At 38.7% G+C, this 22,381-nt stretch overlaps 1 protein-coding gene across 1 annotated transcript; it reads left to right on the top strand.

Moving 5' to 3' along the window:
• Nucleotides 1–5,373: 5,373 nt before the first annotated feature.
• On the top strand, nucleotides 5,374–18,982 carry oxtr (oxytocin receptor). Its single transcript, XM_036570969.1, has 3 exons — nucleotides 5,374–5,489; nucleotides 5,711–6,726; nucleotides 17,252–18,982. The coding sequence occupies exons 2-3, from the start codon at nucleotides 5,835–5,837 to the stop codon at nucleotides 17,503–17,505; spliced, it is 1,146 nt and encodes a 381-aa protein (XP_036426862.1). The 5' UTR covers nucleotides 5,374–5,489; nucleotides 5,711–5,834; the 3' UTR covers nucleotides 17,506–18,982.
• The last annotated feature ends 3,399 nt before the right edge of the window (nucleotides 18,983–22,381 follow it).

Below are 22,381 nucleotides of genomic sequence, written 5' to 3' on the forward strand. Positions count from 1 at the left end.
ATGGTGAAATTGCTCCTTAGACTGATGGAGAATAAAGTTGCATATGGTTCTATGTGGAACCTTTTTGAAAATGGTTCTATAGAGCACCGAAAAGGTCAAGCTTGTAACAATAGCAGAACCTTTTTTGGTGCTGTATAGAACCCTTTTCAAAAAAGGTTTTATATAGAACCATTTGCGACTCATTCTCTATAAATCTGAAGAACCATTTAAACATGAAAAGAACCATTTAAACATGCTAATGGCTCTTTGTGTGTTAATGGTTCTTTTTTTTTTTAACTGATTTTTATTCAAAGCACATAATATGTAATACATAACTCATAGAACATACAACTTTGAGGAGATGCTTATCCAGTTATGCTTGTTTTAACCATTATCTTCTTCATGTCCTCTCTGAACATTGTTGTAAATGGTTTAATCTTCATTGGTAATAAATTTCATGACATAGCTGTGAATAACATAGTTCAGATCTCATTCCCCTCATACCACCAACACAGTAGCAATCCAACGACTGTAGTATTCACCACACCTATTTTGTAGCTTGTATCTGAGATATAGAGATCTAAACCAAAACATACAAGTGTATTAGAGATGGGAAAAAAGAGTGTTCATGGTTTTTATATAGAGTGATTGTCTTTACTGAAGAACCCTTAAAGAACCATCTTTTTAAAGAATGTATTTTTAAATCAATTTGTGCCAGAGTGGCACATGCAGAGCACTGTAAGGCAGAATAGTCTCCAAAGAGAGCTTATTTTTTCAGAATTACCACAAGAAGGTGAGTAAAGGGTCATATACACTCTTAGAAAAGATGGTGCTTCAAGTGTTCTTTAGTAAAGACAATGGTTCTAGATAAGACCATGCATAATCAAAGAACCATTTAATCATGCAAATGGTGCTTTGTGTCATGAAATGATTCTTCAGATTGATGGAGAATGTGTTGTAAATGGTTCTATTGATGGAGAATGTGTTGTAAATAGTTCTATATAGAACATTTCGAAAATGGTTCTATATAGCACCTGAAAGCGTTCTTCTATTTTTACAGTGTCAAGCTTGTAACAGTAGAAGAACCCATTTGGGTCCTATATAGAAACATTTGCAAAAAGGTTCTATATAAAGCCATGAACACTCAAAGAACCCTTTGCATGATTAAGGGGGTTCTTTGCATCATGAAAGCGTTCTTCAGATTGATGGAGAATGTGCTGTAGATGGTTCTATATAGAACTTTTTTGAAAATGGTTCTATATAGCACGTAAAAAGGCTTCTTCTACTGTTACAAGTTTGACACTGTAACAATAGAAGAACTCTTTTGGGTGCTATGTAGAACCATTTGCAAAAAGGTTCTATATAAAGCTATGAACACTTGAAGAACCCTTTGCATGATTGAAGGGGTTCTTTGCATCATGAAAGCGTTCTTCAGATTGATGGAGAATGTGCTGTAGATGGTTCTATATAGAACTTTTTGAAAATTTTTCAATATAGCACCACAAGTTTTTCTATTATTGCAGTGTCAAGCTTGTAACAGTAGAAGAACCCATTTAGATGCTATGTAGAACCCTTTTTAAAAAGCTTCTATATGGAACTACCTATAGCACATTCATGCATATTTTCCCTCAATTCAAAGAACAACATTTAATCCTGCAAAGGGTCCTTTGAGTGCTCATGGTTCTATATAGAAGAACCATTTGACCGCTTAAATGGTTAAACAGTTCTTCTTTATGAAATGTTGTACATGTTTTTAAAGAATCTTTTAAAAAAGGTTCTATATAACACCAAAAAGGGTTCCAATTAAAGTTCAGCAGATCATACAGAGGACAGATCTGTAAGATAAGCCTACCAATGTGTCAAAGATCTGGTGGACTGCTGGTTACATTGAACATTCACAAGATGCTAAAGTTCAGAAGAAGTTTAATATTAGCTTAATGCAGGTTTCAAACATGAGAAGAGTTCAGAGTCGGGACTTGATGGATATGAACATCACTATGAACATAATGTATTACAACAGTCTGAGAGGGACGTGATGGTAGACAGTAAAGCTTGTGGAGCGTCGAGGTGAGGCTTTTTACTGCAGCAGGGTGAACTGCAGACGAAAGTGGCTTTAAAGTAGCAAAGTAGGTCCAGAGAGCGTCTGGGACAGACTCAGGAGAAAATGCTGTTCCCTTTTGGAGCTGTATAATGGACACATTTAGAGACTAAATCATGTATTGAGCTGAGAAAGTATTCACAGAGAGTGTCTGAATGGTGAGTGATTGAGATTAGATGGAAGTGTCTTGGCATTGGCTCGCACGAGAGCTTCAATAGCGCAGATTGATTTATTCTGCATAGTTGAGTGCACTTCATGGTGCCCTTGTGACACATTACGATGAAGTGAGGATTTTACAGTCCGGTGCTATGGGCTCAGGGCTCGCTGGACAGTTATGCAAAATTTTTTATTTATTTAGAAGAGACAAAATATACAGTTGTATGCAAGTTTGGGCGACTGCTCAAAATACATTTCTAACTAAAAATAAGTACACATCCTCTTCAGAGAACACACTTCTGCATGTGTCAATACCTAATTACTGTTTATTAGCTGAAATTAGCATATTGGGAAAAAATAAAACAGAAAATGTGGCCTGTGCAGAAGTTATGGCACATTTAAAATTTTATGTTTTATGTTATTTTTTCCCATGCAAATAAATATAAATTGTGCACTAAAATCACAGACATTGCCATATTTTGAAGGAAATGCCAGAAGTTTTTTCCTTAATTTTCACTTAGAAAATCAACAGACATAAATGTATAAGTATTGAATGGAAAGCACATTTTTGTTTCTCTAATAGGTGGTTTTAATCATAATATAGCATTAATCATTTTTGTGTATATAAAGCTCACTGCCAACAGTGTATATCACAAAAAAGAAAATGATTGAAAGTGGTTTATAATGGTCTATAATGTTTTGGCCAGGGGTGTTCTGTATGTGTCAAGCTAAAAGGGCCACTTTAAACAGCCGTCTCCTCACCATGGCCAGGTTTATTTCTGTGTTTAGAAAACATCTGGACAGACAGAACACTGCGGTGTATCACTTTGCTGCTTTATTTAGGCCTGTGCTATATTTGGAGTGTATTGACTTGCAGAAAGTGTCCTGCCCCCCAGGCCACAGTCCGGGGATGGGAGTCAGGGCGTTGAGCTGAGTGAGCACGGTGCAGCTCTTTCACTGCATACTAACTAGCTCTGCACACAAACACAAGGCCATAACGTGACCTGCAGGCCTTCCGGACATTTCTCCATGCTCCACGGCACTCAGGGTTTTGAGAGACTTTGTGTGGCCAGTTAACTTCCATTCCAATGGCCATTCAGTATAAGTTAGCAGAAAATATATATTTAACAGAAAATTACGCCAAAGCCACAACAAATAAATTTAGTGTTACATTCATTCAGTATTTCTTGGTCCACATTTTGACTTTATTACAGCTTCCATTCTTTTTGCGAAACTTGCTTTCAGTTTTTCAAAGAAATCTGCAGGGATGTTTTCACACCTCCAAAGTTCAGTCTTAGAAGTAGGTTGCATTTTCTGCTTCTCATGATCCAACAGGAACTTGGAAAGAACAATCTGAAGAACGTTTTCACCATGCAAAGAACCCTCTAAGCATGAAATGGCTCTATATAGAACTCATGGTTCTAAATAATTTCCGCTGCAGGGGTCCATGCCACCAAGGAACTCCCCACCATCTCCCACTGCCTAAACAGCACTGCACTGGTCCCCCATGCTGGACCTTGCAGGTGATATGCCCACATGGTCCCCCCACGCTGCCTTTTTGGCCGGGTTACATGGCCTACCAGGCCACCAGGCACTTGCCGAGGAACACTATCCCCAGGCCTGGCTGCAGGGGTAAGTCCCGGTAACCCTCTCCCAGGCAGGGCATTCAATCTTTTGTGTCCCTTAGTCGTGGGGGATTTTGGTCGATAGTACTGTGACCATATCTGGATTAAGTGTTGTAAGATGATGATGATGGTTCTAAATAGAACCATACCCTTTACTAAATATCCTTTGAAGAACCATCTTTTTTAAGAGTGTAGATTTCAGGGTTTGACTTTGAATTAAATAACATTTATTTAATCCTTATATTCTCAAAGCCTGCAGTATTCCTGCACTGTTTAAGCTAATGCTGCATTTTAATTGCTGTGAGCTATATCCTTTCCCTCACCAGCTGTTGGATGCTAATGTTGATGTGTTGCTAAAACACAAACAAGTTTAGAATCCCAGAGTTCAAACATGTGCAGAGGCTATTACTGAACAGCTAAGCAGCATAATATAATTTTTACCTTAAGAAAGGAACTAATCCAACAATACGTCATGTTCTCAATACATCAGCTGTTATTTCAGCCGTTATATCTCTGCATGTGGGTATTGAGTCTTAGCCTGTGGCTTGACTGTGGGTGTGACAGCATTGGTTAACATGCCACATATCAACAATTTGATTAATTAATGCTCAGCTTATTTGCATAAGCTTTATCCAGAACGAGAGTGAGCAGAGTGGGCATCTGCGGTTTAATGTGTCAGTTGCATCTCTCGCCACATCATAGCACATTATGACACTGTGTATTTTACACATTTTCTAAACATAAAATAAAAAAGGCTGTAATTTTTTTTAACATCATTGTATATGTCGCATTTGCTACTTAAAATTTTAGTTCACTCCCAGAAATAAAGGTACTAAACTGTCACTGTTGTACCTTTGAGGGAACATTTACACTGTTTGTACCTTAATGAATGAAAAATGTACCTGCACAGTACCTTTATTTCTAAAAGTGTCCCTCCAACTTAAAACACCTGCCTGCATCCCGTGCGATCCAAGTGATCTCAAACACATTCATTAATGTTGAGATCTGGACTAGCTTGGCCAGTTCATTGTTCTGAGAACACCGGCAGCTTCTTTCTTTTGATTTGTAGATGTTCTTTTTTTTCTATTTCTTTTTCTCAGTAACCACTTCTTGACAACCACACATCCTTTCAGACTCATAGTGTTGAGCTGTCTTCTCACAGAGGAATGACAGACAGAAACACCTGTGGATTTTTAAAAAATCTGAAGCAAGAGTGGAGCTTGATTTTCTCCTCTCTCCCAAAGATGAAAGTGTAGAGTGTGGTTTATCTGATGACATCTCTTATATCTCCTCAGAAATACTGAAAAATGAATGACGTATTTGATGTCCCTTGAGGGCAAACAGGGAATGTGATAGACCCCTGGTCAGCAGCTATATGGTTCACAAGGACATCTAGTGGAAATCACGGGTAAAGTTTCTATGGAGGAGGTCTGGGGGAGTGTGGGGGGAGTGTGTGGGGGGGGCAACATTGACGTTGTTCATTCAGAGAGAGAGAGAGAGAGAGAGAAGGGGATGGGGGACTGAGAGAGAGCAGAAGAGAGAAGAGAAGAAAGGTTTGAGGCTTAGGGCTCCTCTTCGAGGACTTTCTCTTCCACTGGCGTTCCTTACAGAGTGGAAAATGCACAACCGCTGTAAGTACTTAAACATCTAACAACACAACACATTCCAAACCTCTAAATGTCATTATTTTATATATGTTCTGTTTCTGTGTTTTTTTTCATTTTCTTCTTCAAAGTGACTGATTAATCTACACCACTCTCGACCAAAGAGTTTCTTTTATATGCTTATAAGTTTAAAGAAGTTGTTGTCCACTCTGCCTCGCTGCCTGACTCGCCTCTTTGACCCCGTCCAGTCTTGCAGGGCTCGATGCGTCCGGCCAGCGCGCGCGAGGAGACCGTCCGCGCGGGCTGATCCACGCGCGCCGCAGACGCGCTCACAGTGCTGGGAACGCTCGCCGTGGACGCGGCTTTTGCGCCATGGAGGACGCGTCCCTGGAGCAGCAGCCTTTCTGGGCGTTTAACGAGTCCTGGAGAAACTCGAGCCTGTTGAACTCGAGCGCCGCGGCCAACCACACCGTCAACCCGCTCAAGCGCAACGAGGAGGTGGCCAAAGTGGAGGTGGCCGTGCTCGCGCTCGTGCTCTTCTTCGCCCTGGCCGGCAACCTGTGCGTGCTGCTCGCGCTGCGCACCACCAAGCACGGGCCCTCGCGCATGTACTACTTCATGAAGCACCTGAGCATCGCGGACCTGGTGGTGGCCGTGTTCCAGGTGTTGCCGCAGCTCATCTGGGACATCACCTTCCGCTTCTACGGGCCCGACCTGCTCTGCAGGCTCGTGAAGTACCTGCAGATCGTGGGCATGTTCGCGTCCACCTACATGCTCGTGCTGATGTCCGTGGACCGCTGCCTGGCCGTGTGCCAGCCGCTGCGCTCCCTGCGACGGCGCACCGACCGCCTGTACGTGCTGTGCTCGTGGCTGCTCAGCCTGATCTTCAGCATCCCGCAGGTGGGCATCTTCTCGCTGCGCGAGGTGGGCGCGGGCGTCTACGACTGCTGGGGCGACTTCGTGCAGCCGTGGGGCGCCAAGGCGTACATCACTTGGATCAGCCTGACCGTCTACGTGGTGCCCGTGGCCATCCTGAGCGCGTGCTACGGCCTCATCAGCTTCAAGATCTGGCAGAACGTGCGCCTGAAGACGCGGCGCGAGCGGGAGCGCGAACGGCACGTCAGCAGTGTGGCACTCATCTCGCGCGCCAAGATCACCACGGTCAAGATGACGTTCGTCATCGTGCTCGCCTACGTCGTGTGCTGGACGCCCTTCTTCGTCGTGCAGATGTGGTCCGCGTGGGACCCGGCGGCGCCCAGGGAGGGTGAGTTACGGCCAGGGAGCCGGGGTGGAGGGCTTGGGGGTGCCGGGTGGGGGAGGATGGGTTTTGGTGGGTGTATGAGTTTTACATTCACCAGCACCGTCCAGTTGCATTTATTTATTTATTTATTTACTTATTTATTTGTTTGTTTGTTTGATGTTTAACCAAACTCTCGATTGAGATCTTAGTTTGCACTGAATTAAATGGTGCTTGACTTTACATGATTCATATATGTCAACCTGTTGCACGTCAATAAAATGGGTGACACTCCCCTCTTGTCACTGGGGTGGTCCCCTTAAGGGTACATCTTCAGTATATCTTTAATTAAGGATCATAATTGTGCCATATTCCATTGAAATTACATTTTTTAAGTTGTATTGACTCCACACACACCGTCTTGTCTCCAAGCTTTTTATTTTACTGCTTTATGTAAAAGCATTTGGTTATGAGAAGGTACTAATGTGTGCTTTTGTCCTGGGAAAAACCAATTTGTATGCAGTTGGACTTTAAAACCACTGTTGTACCTTTGAGGGCACATTTACATTGCTTGTATCTTTATAAACAAAAACAGTACCTTTTTTTTCTGGCAGTCTTTATTCTTGCCAGAAGAAATAAACTGAAATGCAGTGATTGTGTTGCTGTAATATATTTTATTTATGTGCAACCAACTGACTCATTTCAGTCATGTAGAATACAAACCCAGTGTGCAGTAAAAGTGAAGCCGGTAGAAGAAAGTGTTCTGAATAACCCCAAAAACCACCGCTAAACCACAGCACAGTCCCACAGCCCTCAAATCACTGTGGCGCATACAGATCACTCTGTGTGATGTGTGCAGGTGCATATAGGTGCGCAGATTACTTTCTATCCTTCTGCCCTTTTCATGCACACAACCATGCAGCTTATCTTTAACCTTTACAGTCCTGTTTTTATAAGCACCCAAACAGCATGTGAATGGAAAGAGATCCAATCTGTTCTCCATCATACTGTTTTCTTTTCTGTCTTCAGAACTGTGGCATTTTTCTTTTAATCAGTTTTACTAGATTGAGGTTCAGTTCAGATAATCAGTTGTACAGTATATATGAGTATTTTACATTGAAATCAGTCCAGATTCTGTACAAGAGCCAGCAGTTCCATACAGCAGCCGGACGCCCTTGGGGAAACATATTAATATTTAGCAGAAGTGTGGCCATTAAATCATGACTGTCTACAGCATGAGAAATTATTCATGTCCTACAGTATCTCGATCCGTCCAAACAAAGCACAGGACAAAATCAAGGCTACTGCTGATAAGCTCTATATTTGCCCGATGATAGGCTTGGCCGGTGAGGGAGAGTATTTTGGATGTTGCAGTGTATAAGCATGTTATAACAAACAGTGCCAATGTTTTTCAAAGGAAGTTATTAGAAACCATTAGAGCTCAGGCTGCTGACAAACAAGCAGTAATGTGCATCTAGGATGTTGCGTTACTGTGTTTGTGTAGCCAAATTTGAATCATTAAATCTAAAATAATCTGTTCCTACTTGAAAAAATATTGAGAGTTGATGTTCTGAATGATAGCTTTATGATTTTAGCTTTGAAAATGTTCGAGGACCTTTAAAATCTCCCATTACATCACATCATCTCACACAAGAAGAAAACAACCTCAAATATGTCTATATTTAAATTCCTGTATATATTCCGATGTATCTAAAACCAATATTTATCTATTGAACAAATCTCTTAGTGATAATCACCCTCTAAATAAAATGTACTTTACTCGATATATAACAACATTCTTCATTTGCATGTTTGAAACATACAAGTTGACTGTGGACATTACAGAGAACAACTGGATATTAAATTCATATTTTTTCCGATGTCTGTCTTTTGTGTTAATAGATCAGGTGCGTCCCATTCATAGAGTGCAATCCTCTGTGATTCTGCATACGCAGTGAGAAGAACTGTGTGGTGCTGGATACAGAGAAAGTCGAAGTAGAGAGTCATCGTTCAGAAGTAGGAGGGGGTGGGGTGGTGTTGGCGGGCATGAGACCACTGCCTATTGCATCAGGCACAGCTCCAGTATCTACTGGTGCAGTTTCCTCCCAGAGCACACTCACAGCTGCCTTATCCGCTATCTAAATAAACCCGTTAGAAAGATCAGATAATAAACTGTGAACAGCCATCGTCTCAGAGGATTGCAGTACTCTGACTCAGTCACGATGCATGTAGTGATCAACTGCAAAGCTCAGAACATTGCGGTAAAAGTCTGTCAGAACAAATCAAACTTTAATTATCAGATAGGCAGCTTCTGAAGACTCTGTTATAAAGAACAATGTAAATCTAAGCACTTAAAGCTTTAAAGTGATAAAGCTGTGTAGTTCTTGCATCTTGAAATAAGATTGAGTTTGTACTGTGTAAAAATGTCCATATAAGGCAACTAAGCTACAAAACACAAATGATAACAGAGCTTTGTTGTTTTAAATTGTGCCTTAAAATTTTAAGCTCATTGATTCTCTAACTGTAAGATAACAGAATAGAAATTAATGTGTTACATTAATGCCTTACATGGACAGGGCCCGTCACAGGCTTAAAGTTGTATTACACACTATAACCTAAGAATAACTTGGCCAGTGTGCACTGAAGTCCTTGTAGTTACTAAATAATAAGCCTTAGTATGTAATAAGCCTGGAATTTTAAGGGGTTAGCCTATTAGTAGGGATACACAGATATGGGAATTGTGGGCTGATGACAATATCTCATAGTTTTCATGAATCTGTCAATGCCAATAAATATTTAGACAATGTAGACTTTAAACTGGGACTAAATCCACCTGGATTATCATTATAGGCACATATAACATTTATAACATTCATATGATGTTACAAATGCAGCCAAGTGTATGAAATACAGACATTTTTGTGTTGTAGTCCAGTGTTACCTTAACATTCTGCTCCTCTAGAGTACAATAAATACATAATCAGATATAAGTTTAAATTATCAGTCAAATCTAAACATTTGTCTGTTGCTGATATCTTTGCTGATACTAATATGATTCTGATATCACGTATCCCAACTAATTATGTGACACTCAATAAAATCATTTTTAGTGCAGCGTATTTTAAATTTATCATGGTTGTGATGTCACCAAAATGAACATACATATGACCACCCATACAGTGGTTTTGCCCATCCATTCATGCTGAAGTGATAAGGAGTGTTGTTACTGCAGACTGTTGCATCAGAGTACTTAGAGCAGAAGATTCAGAGAAAATATTAAACATTTGCTTCCTGACAGCCAGGAACAGCACAATGTTTAACTGCAGCCTTCCAAAGAATCAAGATCTCTGAAAATAGATAATAACGCTTTCAGTCTGAATTCAGTCTGAACTTTCAAAGTTTATTTTGTAAATTTCAGCCTGGACTGCTTTTTGAATGAGGTATGATGAAAGTCAGCCAATAAGAATGGAGGTCACTTGCATAGGGAAGCATGATGAAATCAGAATCATATTGGTATCAGCAGATATTAGCTAAAAAAGAATACCAGCACAGATGTTTAGATTTGACTGATGTTTCAAACAAAAAGTTCATTATGTATTTTGAACCCTGGATGAGCAGATCGTTTAGATGACACTGTGTTACTAAATATCTGCATATTATTAGTTTTACTGTATTTGTAACCTTACAAAAGTAAGTGTTATATTTCACAGGAATGCTAATCCACATACAGCCCCAGTTTCTACATTTTGGAAATGTCTTGGCATCGGCAGATACATACATGAAAAACATGAAAAACTGGCCCAGAGTTTCTATACCAGTGCATCCCTACATTTACACATATCAGTCTTAAAGACACAGTAACAAAGAGGCTTGTTTAATTGTAAGGGATAAAGAGGTCATGTATTGATTAACTGCAAACATTTCTTGCTATGTAAATCAAAATAGACTGAGGAAAAATAATAAAATTCAAGAAAAATGTAGAATATGGATCAATTTGTGGATGCTTCTTACATTAAAGGGGAACGCCATCAATTTTTCAAATTTTCTCTATAATTAAATGTTAATTTAATAAAAGTCATTCAGAGTGGTTTGGTGTGAAATGCTCCATTCTAGAGAAACTCACTGAGTCAGAATTGTTCACAGTGATGGTGATAGGAACCAGATATCTGAAGATTTTAAAGCCTTTACCTGCAATGTTTATGAATATGCTGCCAGCTGCCTGCGACATTGTTTTACAATAGTTCTTTGATATGATTTTGGCCTAAAATATTTTTAATGCGTCCATATTGGGGCGGTACATATAGTGCGTTCTAAGGCATTATAGTCCCCAGTGAAAACCTATTCTTTCAGATTTATGACTATTTTACCATCAACAGCATTACATATAAAAACTTAGAAGACTCTTGTAGGTTCACTCAATTTTGATAGTAAGTAAAATGTTTATTTTCACCATCATTGTAAGAAAATCCTAATTGTTTCTCTACAATGAACCATTTCACATCAAATGACTCTGAATGACTTTGTTTACATCTTAACGACTGAACTATGCAGAAATTATTAAAAAACGCTGGAATTCCCCTTTAAGACTGTCGTCAGTAAACTTCTGAAAGGGAATACTTTCAACTTTACCTCTTAATTTATCTAAAATCTCTTCTTGTGGGTGGAAATTGCACCAAAATGTGTTTCCTGCTGTATGAATCATTTGAATATGTGAAGAGAATGAGAAGCGCTGGGTTTGGAATAGTGATGAGTGTTTCTGAAGGGAGATGCACAGAAATTGGACGACAGGTCGTCTGAGAACACATACAAATCTCAAACCTGGAAAAGTTCCCTGTGATAAATGGTGAATCCACAGGCCAGTAAAGCAAGACTTTGATATTAATGTGTCTGTGTTCTCGCGTCAGTTTTGCATCTGTTATCGTAGAATGTCTTGGTCTAAATCGGTGTGATTAACTGCCTCGACAAGAATGGAAATAATGTCCTTTTTCACCCCATTATGTCATAAGTCCCTCATGCACTGCGTATAATTCAATACTGAGAGCAGGTTAGTCATTAACTGTAATAGCCCTGTATCACTTAAGAACTGCATGATGTGATTATTGGGCGTTCACTGTGTGAATTGGAGAGGTTTAGGGCCTTCTCTCCATCACTCTGTGTTTAATGGAGATGAAAGCGCAGTTTGATAGCTCTTCCTGTCAAGGGCATACAGCGGACACTTCAAAGAAACAGAATTAGAGAGGAGAGAGCCAATACGTCCCCTGTGTTGCGATCTGTACTGAACGCCTTCACTAAAAGTTCATGCTGACCTTGAGCTTCGTATAAAGAAACCAATTAACTAAATTTTGTTCTAACGTTTGCTGACACTGCCATGGAAGAATGCAGTGTCAGAGATATCCGCTACATTTACAAAGTATGAGCTGCTTCATTAAGACTAAGACAGTTTCAAAGGTGATATTGCCCAAACCTTGACAGATTTTCTAATAAGACTGCACAATATGACTGCAGCACACTGTCCTGCAATTGAATTGCACTGACTGAAATGTGGTTGTTATCTAGCTTGGCGATGAATAGCCATGTTGAGTTTGGCAGTGTCATGGCAGATTTAGCTTCCACTTCTCATCGTCTTGGCTTTGTGCTTGAATTTCTATCACAAGTGGCCAAGTCTTTCTCTGTTCGCTGAGAATAAAATACGTGACATATTGAAAGAAACATATTCAATTGAGATTGAGTGACATGAGCCACAGAAAAAGCTCATAACACTAGTTTAAACTTGATTCTTAGAGCTGTCAGCCTTTTAAAAGAAAGCATTTCTGAAATTATGGAAGCACTCTAATCCCTTATGTCATCCCTATTTTTCTACCTAATCTGTATTTCACTGTTCCACTTACTGTTCCCAGATCTAAAGATACAGATCATAAATTGTAGTTTCGTTTGTACCTTGGAATCTCATTATGTGTGCTCTCCTCAGAGTCCCAAAGAAAAGCAGATATATTTTTTATCTTTCTTGACATTAATCAGACTGCAGATGCAGAAAAGCTCCCCCTGCTCTCCACAGCTTCAGAACAAACAAGAAGTAGCTATCCAAAGCAATCTGGTTGATTGAATCATGTGGTTTGTAGCTTCCGCCCTCTACTGGTGAACTCCACTCCCTCAGCTCCCACAGACTTACAGCCTTCACTCTTAAAGAATAAAGTACTTAAATAAACCTTGGCTTGGATATACAGTTCTGTGGAAAATGTTTAATAGCTCTAGAACCTTTACATTATATGTAAGTTCTTTAAAACCCATAGAACCCCAAGTTTTCTTTCTAATTAGGTAAATCTCCCTCTTGTGGGCACACAAAAGATATGTACAGTAGTATTGCCTATGAATAACTTTGCATTGTCCACTAAATGGCCAATGCATTTCACCAAAATACCCCCTTTAAGATGTAAACGGGACAGTCAAAATTTTGGGTAAAGCTAGCAACAAAGCGAAAGCTAACCTAGCAAGTCTAACTGAGCTAGCTAACTCGCTCATCTTTTAGTCTGTGTCCATTGTTCATTTGCTCAACCAGCCATTCCAGCATTCCTGTAACACACATTCAGCACTAAAGTGAACAACAGTTTTACCTTCATGAAGACATAAAAGCCATAGTGTTTAGTTTTGCTTCAGGGAGCGTTGGACTTGGTCAATCAAGAGTGCTCATTAGAATATTGAGACCATGCCTAGGCAGTTCTCAGGTAGGTTTAATCAGTGGTTTCCATATAACAGTCAACCATCCAGTGAATCTATGGAACCAAAAGTGGTTCTTCTATGGGATGACTCTAAAGAAACCTTTTGGGCACTCTTATTTTTAACAGTGTGAAGATCATACACATCCTTCTTACAGGACCTCTCTGTTTCCCTGGCTGACCATTTGATTCTCCTTGAACCCCTGTCTCCCATAAGTCGATTAGCATGTATGTAGGGCTATCGCCTTCAGTTCACCCCGTTTCAGACTGTGGAGCTTATTGTTTTAGAAATTGCAGCTTTCTTCAGTTCACATAATGAAAACCATCCATCTTTGCCAAAGCAGAGGGATGACTGTACATTCTGGGCTTCACTTGTTTCTATTTAGCTGTTATGTTCATTTAAAATGGGCATTATCTGTGAAATAATCATGACTTTAAATATAGGCTTATTTAATGAAGACTATATGTATAGTTTAATGTAAACTTAATGGAATTTTGTAAGGAATACTGTCAACTTTGTTTTACAATTTTATTAAGGTAAGTTGGAGTTCAGTTAAGGAAAAAATGCCTCAAATTTTCCAGACACTGGTTCGGGATAGAAAAATTAATTTACAGTTGCTATTTAGTCTAAGATGAAGCCTAATCTGTGGCCAGAAAACGCATACATTGTTATGGTTTGTCACATTTCTGTAGCTGTGCTCCAGAAATGTTCAAAGTCAGACGGATGGTCAAACATTAATGTTTTGGGTGATCCTCATCTCTGCACTGCTGTCTGGAAAGCAAAATCAGCTGGCATTCTTACAGCTCTAACACCAATTATCACTTATTTTCAGAAATCTGCTGTCAGGTTGGTGACACTGAATTTCAGTGGCCCACACACCAAGCGATAGGTTTATTGTTTATTTAGCATGTGTTATATAAATGCTTTTTACATACAGTAAAGAATGTATTGAATGCTTAGAATGAACATGATCATCTGGCATTGATTTTAAGAGGAATCCCACTGGCGAATCATACCTAAAATTACATGTAAAGATATGAGCTCATGCTGTAGGTATTGTAATATTTAAAGACATGAACAACTGAGTACATGTGCTGTCAGTACTGTCACCTCTAAACAGTCACAATAACATTTAGGCTCATTAAAATCTTGATAGAGCTTAGTACATCCTGGGCAACACCGGATTCTGTGTTTACCTTAACAAACTGATTTTCGGAATAAAACCATTTGTAATCTAAAAAGACAGATTGGCAGGTTTAAAACATCCAGGAGTATTTCTTGTTTGGTTTAATATATCTATTTCAAAAGACGCTTAGACTTTAATATGTTTAGAAAGAAACTTAATTATGTTGATTCAGCTGGCTGCACCTCAGTCTTACTGCTTGCTTTTAGCGAGTATCCAGAGAAAATATACCTTGTTTTAGCAACCTGACATAAAGGGAAAATACAATACAAAGGAAAAAGGAGACTTTAAAAGTGGCTGCATGCTTTAGATTCTTGAGACAAGTTCATTTTTCATGACACACCATGTATGGATATTCTCAGCCACTGCAGACAGAAAACACTAAAACACTGGGGCATATTGCTTTTGCTGATTGAAATGGAAGTTTTTTTCCTGGCCTTCCTGCCGGCACTTTCACGGATCAACAGTGTGAAGACCGCTGTTCCAAGGTTCTTTAACCCTCATAAATCAAAATGCTGGCAAATGACTGTTAAATAAGCAGAAATAAAATCCTGTAATTTCATGGCCGCCGATTGTCCCCACTGGTTTAAATTTTGTGCAGTGCTATTATCGCAGCTGAGGAATTGGTCACTTTGGCGCAGTGAGAGATTCAAAGCAGAACATGAGCTTTTCCCATTGATCCCAAGTGTATCTTGGAAAATGTCAGTTCTGTGGTTCAGCCAGAATTCTCCAGTGCAGAAGTGTCATTCATGTGTGCTATTGAGTTACTATATGTAGAATGATGTGAATGTGGCTGATTATGTGAATTAAAAATGTTAAAAATGTTAAAAATGAGAGATCAGCTCAACTTAAAATGATATAGTAACTGATTACATGGCTTTTCTTGAGTTGACTCAGTTTAAGGACATAAGAGTTCACCCAACTCAAACTTCTTGGTTGAATTAGGTTCTCTTAATTGTTTGTTCTACATCTCAGTTAGGTAAATAAGATAAGTTTTTTATATTCACTTTTTTTTTAGTGAATTGTGAGTTTGAATCCCAGCAATACCATAAGTGACCATATCTGGAAGCCCAAGAGGAAAACAATGTCAGATACGACTGTGTGATAGAAGGGAAGAGGGGAAATTGAGCAAAAAAAAAAAAAACACAAATTTGATTTTGTGTATCTAACTGGATGCAAACCTTAAAACAGTAGCTAAGAGAATTTTTAACTCAACTAAGGAGTTTGAGGTATATGTGTGTATATATATATATATATATTCTGAATCGATTCACAAATGTGAAAAATCGATTTTCTAAATTTTAATTTATAATGTAATGTTGATGGAACGTAAAAGGCGGAACTTTGGAAGTGCGGAAGTGCAGCGCCCGGACAGTCTGTGGCGGCACATAACAAAAACACACCTGGATGAGCGAGAAATCTGCCCTGCATTAAAAGCTAAGTTAGGTCAAGAGTCGACAATCCCAAATGTTAAGAAGAGCCATTGAAAAGTTCTGATACTTGTACACCTAAGATATACACTCACTATCAACTTTATCAACTTTAGGTATGCACCAATATGGGAATTATGGGCTGATGATTATGGGTTGATATTTTTCACATACATGTCTGCTGATTCTGTTACCAATCCATTAACATTTATTTTAATGGGCCTGGATCAATAAATAGCCAAAATAAATAAGTAGCACAGTGTTACTTCTAAAGAAAACTTAGCTAACGCTAGCTAAATTAACTCAGCTGACTAACTGGGGTGGGCTAAACTCTCCTCAAGTCCTTCAAGTGGGTGGATGTTTTGGCATTGGCTGTGTTGCTAAATTCTTGTTACAGTTTTGACATTTTACTGTCTTTTACATTTTCACTTTGTGTATTTTTGATTCATTTTTCAGACATTCTGTCAAAATAGTATAAATAGAATATCTCACTCTCAGTGTGCACTTCGGTGTGGGCAAACTTGAACATCACTGTGTAGAATCATGTCCTAAACTTTGGAGTCAACTGTCAATTGCTAAATGCCTGGAAACAAGGAATTGGTTCTTTTTCAGGATTGACTCCCAGTTTTATTAGTAACATCTACCTTGCACACTTGTTGGCTATATTGTGAGCTCCACTTACCTTGTAGTTGAACTATATGGGTGTACAATTACAGATTGTAGCCCATTGTCATGCACAATTTGTCAGCTACCCTCTACTCCATTCATCAACGGTCAGTTTCTGACCACAAGGCCACTATTGACTAGATTCTACTTGGGTTGAGGATCATTCTCAACACAGCCGTGACTCTGATGTGGTAGCATTTGCTGTACTGGTATGAGTGTCTCAGGCACAGCTGTGCTGTTGCTGAAGGTTTTACACAAATCAGTGTCACTGCTTGGACACAAGTGGTCCACCATCCAAAAATATCCAGTGAGTGGCTCTGTGGTCAGGAGCTGACCACTGATGAAGAGCTAGATGGCTAAAGCAAATTGTGCATTAACAGGTATAGCAACAATCCCTAGCTATACACCAGCAGGGTGGACAGATAGGGGTGGCCATTTAGTGTAGTAGCAGTTTTGGTGGTCAACAGAGGTGTAGTAAAGGTTTGAAATGTGAGACTTATCCTTAAAACAGTGGTCACATTATTGTCCGGCTGACCTGTGTTTGTCTCTCTCTTCTCAGCCATGCCCTTTATCATCTCCATGCTGTTAGCCAGTCTAAACAGCTGCTGTAACCCCTGGATCTACATGTGCTTTGCGGGACACCTCTTCCAAGATCTGAAGCAGAATTTGATCTGCTGTCCAGCGCTCTACCTGAAATCCTCTCAGTGCCGCTGCGATCTGGAGCACAACTCCAGCCGCAAGAGCAACTCCTCCACTTACGTCATCAAGAGCACCAGCAGCCAGCGGAGCGTCACCCAGACATCCACCACATAAGCCCTAATCCAGCCCAAACTGACTGTGATCACACAGAAGTACCAGAAAAGATCAGAGAAATAACAGGACAGCGATGTCACAGAAGGCTGTGGAAACTTGGACAGGAGCCTAATGGGACTCAATCTTTTGGGCACTATTGGAATCAACAGGAGCTCTGGCTCTGTGATCACTGTGATTACCTCCTGGAGATGTTTAGAACATTCTGTCCTTAAGCAGTGTGCTCCTAAACAACACAAAAAGACCAGTCTTATATCTCTGAGTGCCAGAAAAGGGGCAAAGACTGCAATGTTGTAGCAGATGCCACACGACCTTAAATGGAGCCAACGAAATGCCTGGCTCCTTTAGAACCTGTTTGAGTTTTGGCTGCAAGAACAGAGGCCATCTTGAAGAGTCTTAGCTTCTGTTTCTGTGGGTTGTTCCTGGCCGAAAAATGTTCTTCTTTTGCCATCATTGGAATTTCATAACATCAATGCCATTAATTCTTTACAAAAAGAAAGAAATCTGAACTCTTCATATCTCTACTTACTTCTTATTTAAGGTCACATTCAGTGAAGCTGCGTATATTTTGTGGATTTACATGCATATCTTAGGTTTAAGTTGCAAGTGAGTAATGAAGACATGAGCTAAACTCTGTGCTCCAGAATTAACTCGAAGACAGATCAGTCTGGGTCAGTGGGCCTCTGTCCACTGTAGCTTTCTTCCACCTTCTTTTATGAATTGATATCAAAAGACAGTTAAAGAGTGTTTCTTTGACCCATTAAGAGCTTGGCATTAATATCCCTTTTCCTGGTCATTATTCATGTCCACTTTCCGTTGTCCACCTGCCAAAATGCTTCTTTAAAATGTTCCATTTTCTTAACTTTGATCTGATTCAGAGTTTTGTACAGTAACACTATTTTAGTTGTTTTTAAAATGTGAAATTACAAAGAATGTGTGATGCTTTTCCATTTATTTTTTGTACTTGTGAAACATGAAGTATAATACAGAGTAAACTCTGTTGAATTTAGGTAAAAAATAATCTAAATGTTACTCTAAAAATCTAAGAAAATCTCATTTTGTTGGTGCATCTTCAAACGATATTTGAAAGCAAAGAGCTTAGTGTGTTTACATGACCAACAATGAAGAAACCACATCATTTTTACATTGACTGCATGCTGTGAAGAAAACAATGTCCTACATTTGATAAAATTCATCTTTGTAGTGAAATGGAGGATATGGTGTTACCCAATGAATAGCCATAGTTGGGTTCATGTCCTATTGACGATGGTGACAGGGATGTGCTACCTGAGACAATCTGATGGAGGGTACATCTTTCACAGTGTTTGCTCATCTTCTTTAGTGAAGTTTTTGTTTGGGTCTCATTTGAAAAGCTACTGAACTTTTCCTCTGAAAAATAATCATGTCCATTTACAGTTAATATAAACCAGAACATGACGTAATTTATTGAAAATAAAGTGTATGTGCCAAAAAATGTGACTATGACTGGATGTTTACAGGTAAACTTGTATGTACTTTCTAAGAAATGTGAAAGAGCTTAGTCAGGTTTTCAGGCCCCACTGAATGAGAATTAAGCTGCAGTCTCTTTCAGCTCTCCAGCCTGAGGATTGGGATAATATGTGAAGGCTGTATCATAATTGCCATTTTCAAAGCAAGCTAGTTAGGATGGCACTATTATTAGGAAGGTCTTGGGTAAAAAGGTGCACTGAATAAAGTGACACATGAAATAGTCACTAAAGCACATTAAATTTGCTTGATTCAAACATGTACATCTTTTCTGCCTGAATAAAATATATTACATCAACATAATTTTTGCCAAAAGCATGTAAACTGAACTTTGTGTTGATGTAATAAGTACTACTGTATACAGTCGTATGCAAAAGTGTGGCCTAGGCAAAGGTAGGCAGCCCCATAGGGCCCCTATGAGCCCCATGAAACTATAAATTAGAGATACTGTACACGTTGATGTTACATATGGTGAAATATTTATATACATTTTAAAAATGCCTGTTATTTGCAGTGGTGATTTCAATGCAACCTTACCTCTCAGTTATGGTTATAATGGAATATTTTATGCTGTTACGTGATGATGTAACTGTGTAAAGTCGGACTGGTGTAAATAAGCCCATTAAGTGATAATCTACATTATAGAGTGGAGGTTCTTCAGGATGATTTTTTTGGGTGAAAATTTTAATAAAGTTATACAACTGTAATAAAGAAATGCAAAAAGAGGGAGGAAAGCAAAAGATTTGTTGCTGCACTCTCAAAGTTAACTGTTTTCTGTCAGAACAGAGAGCTGGACAGGCTCAGCATATCATACATAATGCTAGTGCTAATGTTGGTATTGATAGCTTCAGTGTTTACTAATTTCTTTTCTCAAAATGTAATGAGATTACATTCCTGGAAAAAAGTCATCTCGCTACTCATTCCTTCTACCTTACTCTTTATTATCTTACCTTACTGTACCATATTATCTCATTATACTGGCAGATACTTTTGCTTCTTTCAAGTTTATTTCTTAAAACAAGCAAATAATCTGTCAATATCATGAGAATTTCAGAACAGAATTACCTTGAATAAGTAAAGTAAGTAAAAGTAAGCAAAAAATCTAGAAATCAGTTAAATAATCTTATTATGTTCTTAAAGCAATCTCAAAATAAAAACATTAGATATTACAACTAGATTTAAGATGATTTCACTTTCCAATATATCTTATTTTGCAGTGTAGACAGTATAGTCATTTATAAATGTGCATCCAGGAGGCCCCATTCCTGTCTTTTGCCTAGTGCCCCAGAATCACTAAGCCCCTGGTCAAAGTTCATGTTTTTGTTGATTTTCTAAGTGAAAATAACACATCATGGAGAATTCACTTCTACATAGAGAGAGCACTCCATCACAGAGGAAGTAAAATACATTCTTCATCATGGAGAACCTATTTTAATGCACAATTACTGTTTATTTGCTGAATTTATTTGCTAGGACAAAAAGTGCCTGTGCAAAATTGATCTTTTCTCAACATCAGCTTTAAACTCAGCAAATAAGCACAAATTTTGCACTAAAGTGTGTAGAAAAAGGCCAGGTCTTCTTTGTAGAAAACGTGTTAACTAACATGTTTCACCTGGAAAATCAACAAAAATGTAATTAAAGTATTCAAGCTTTTGTATACTACTGTATGTCTAGAAGTTTGTAAACACCGACTTATCCAACATTTCTTCAGAAATGAAGGGTATTAATAAGGAGTTTGTCCTCTTTTGCTGTATTACCAGCCTCTACTCTTGTGAAACGGCTTTAAAGTAGAAATTGGGACTGTGAGGATTTGATTTTGTTCAGCCAGAAGAGCGTTAGTGAGGTCAGCTACTGATGTTGGATGATTAGTTCTGGATCACTGGAAATGCCACTCCATCTCATCTCAAAGGTATTGGATGGAGCCCCATCACTCCAGAGAATGCAGCTGTAGTGCTCCACAGCCCAATTAGCTGATTTCACTAGTTAGAAGTCTGGATGCTTTGGACATATAGAATATTTTATTAATGTGGAAATGATTTACATCATTAAATTAAAATTCAGTGTTTGCCTTTGAAACTGTGTGATTAAGCTGAGTAGTCTTTTTGGACAATTAATGACAATCTTTTTAAATGCTTTTTCAGTGACATTGACAGTTATATCTTTTTAAATTCAAAATCAACATTATGTTTTTTATTTGAAATCAATGTTACACATTCAAATGAATTGTAATGTTAATTTCTAATACTAATTCTACTTTTTTTCCATGACAGCTTAGCACTATGGCCAGAAGTCTTCAGGAACAGCTAGCTGGCTGTGAGAAAATGAGAAAAAGCACAGCCCACTTTTTTCAGGCGTGTCTCCAAAGAGATGTTCTTTTCTCTTCACCTTTCTCACATTGCCTTCAACATGTAATCACCTGTTACCTGGGGAATTCCTGAAAATGAATAGATTACAAAATAAAACCTCAAAAGCATGAGCTCATAAGAGGTGCTTACCTTGGGAAATGTAAGTGAAATAAACCAAAAGAAATCATATCAGGCACTGTGGATAATCAGTTTAGTAATGTCAGAGCTCAGATGTCTCACACCAGGCATGAAGGTCTAAACAGAGTTAAGCAGTCCTTTGCACAAATCAGTTTCCTACTGTACAATACAATTAGAAGAATATTATGGTCATGACTCATTACATGAGTCACTGCAACCTTCAGAATGGCAATTTCAGTCAATGGCACGTACTTATAGTTTCTCATCTCATTAGTCAAAACACACTGAGATCATGGTTTTCAAGCCTTGTGTCCTTTTGAAAACATCCCTAAACTGTTACTATGTTGGGAAAAGAGTCATTACATTTCTGATATGATGCACAGTGTGGGAGTCATGTGTAGCCTGTATGATTGGCATTTCAAAGCAAGCTAGTTAAAATTGCATTAATAATAGGAAGACCTTGTGTGAAAAGCGTGCACTGAAAAAAATTGATGCATTTAATTTACTTGATTCAATTTCTACATGGTTTCCACATGAATAAAATACATGAACACAATTTCTGCTAGAAGGGAGTAAACTGAAAGACAGAATTAGATTAATGTAATATATGCTATCTGTCTAAAAGTTTGTAGATGTCTGCTCATCCAATATTCCTTCTGAAATTAAGGGTGTTAGTAGGGAGTTTGTTCCCTCTGACAATATTTTATTATTATCATGCTAAATTATATCACAGCACGCTGTCTTTTGAGCGTATCATTGATGTCATCAGTACTTAAAAACACTAACTACATTTTATTACAAAGTGTGCATTTATTAAGCCTGTTCAAATTGATTTAGTGCAGTTTGTGAAACTGCAGTCATAGGATTATTATTATTATTATTATTATTAT

This window comes from Colossoma macropomum, unplaced genomic scaffold, assembly GCF_904425465.1.
Source record: "Colossoma macropomum unplaced genomic scaffold, Colossoma_macropomum, whole genome shotgun sequence".
NCBI classification, from domain to species: domain Eukaryota; kingdom Metazoa; phylum Chordata; class Actinopteri; order Characiformes; family Serrasalmidae; genus Colossoma; species Colossoma macropomum.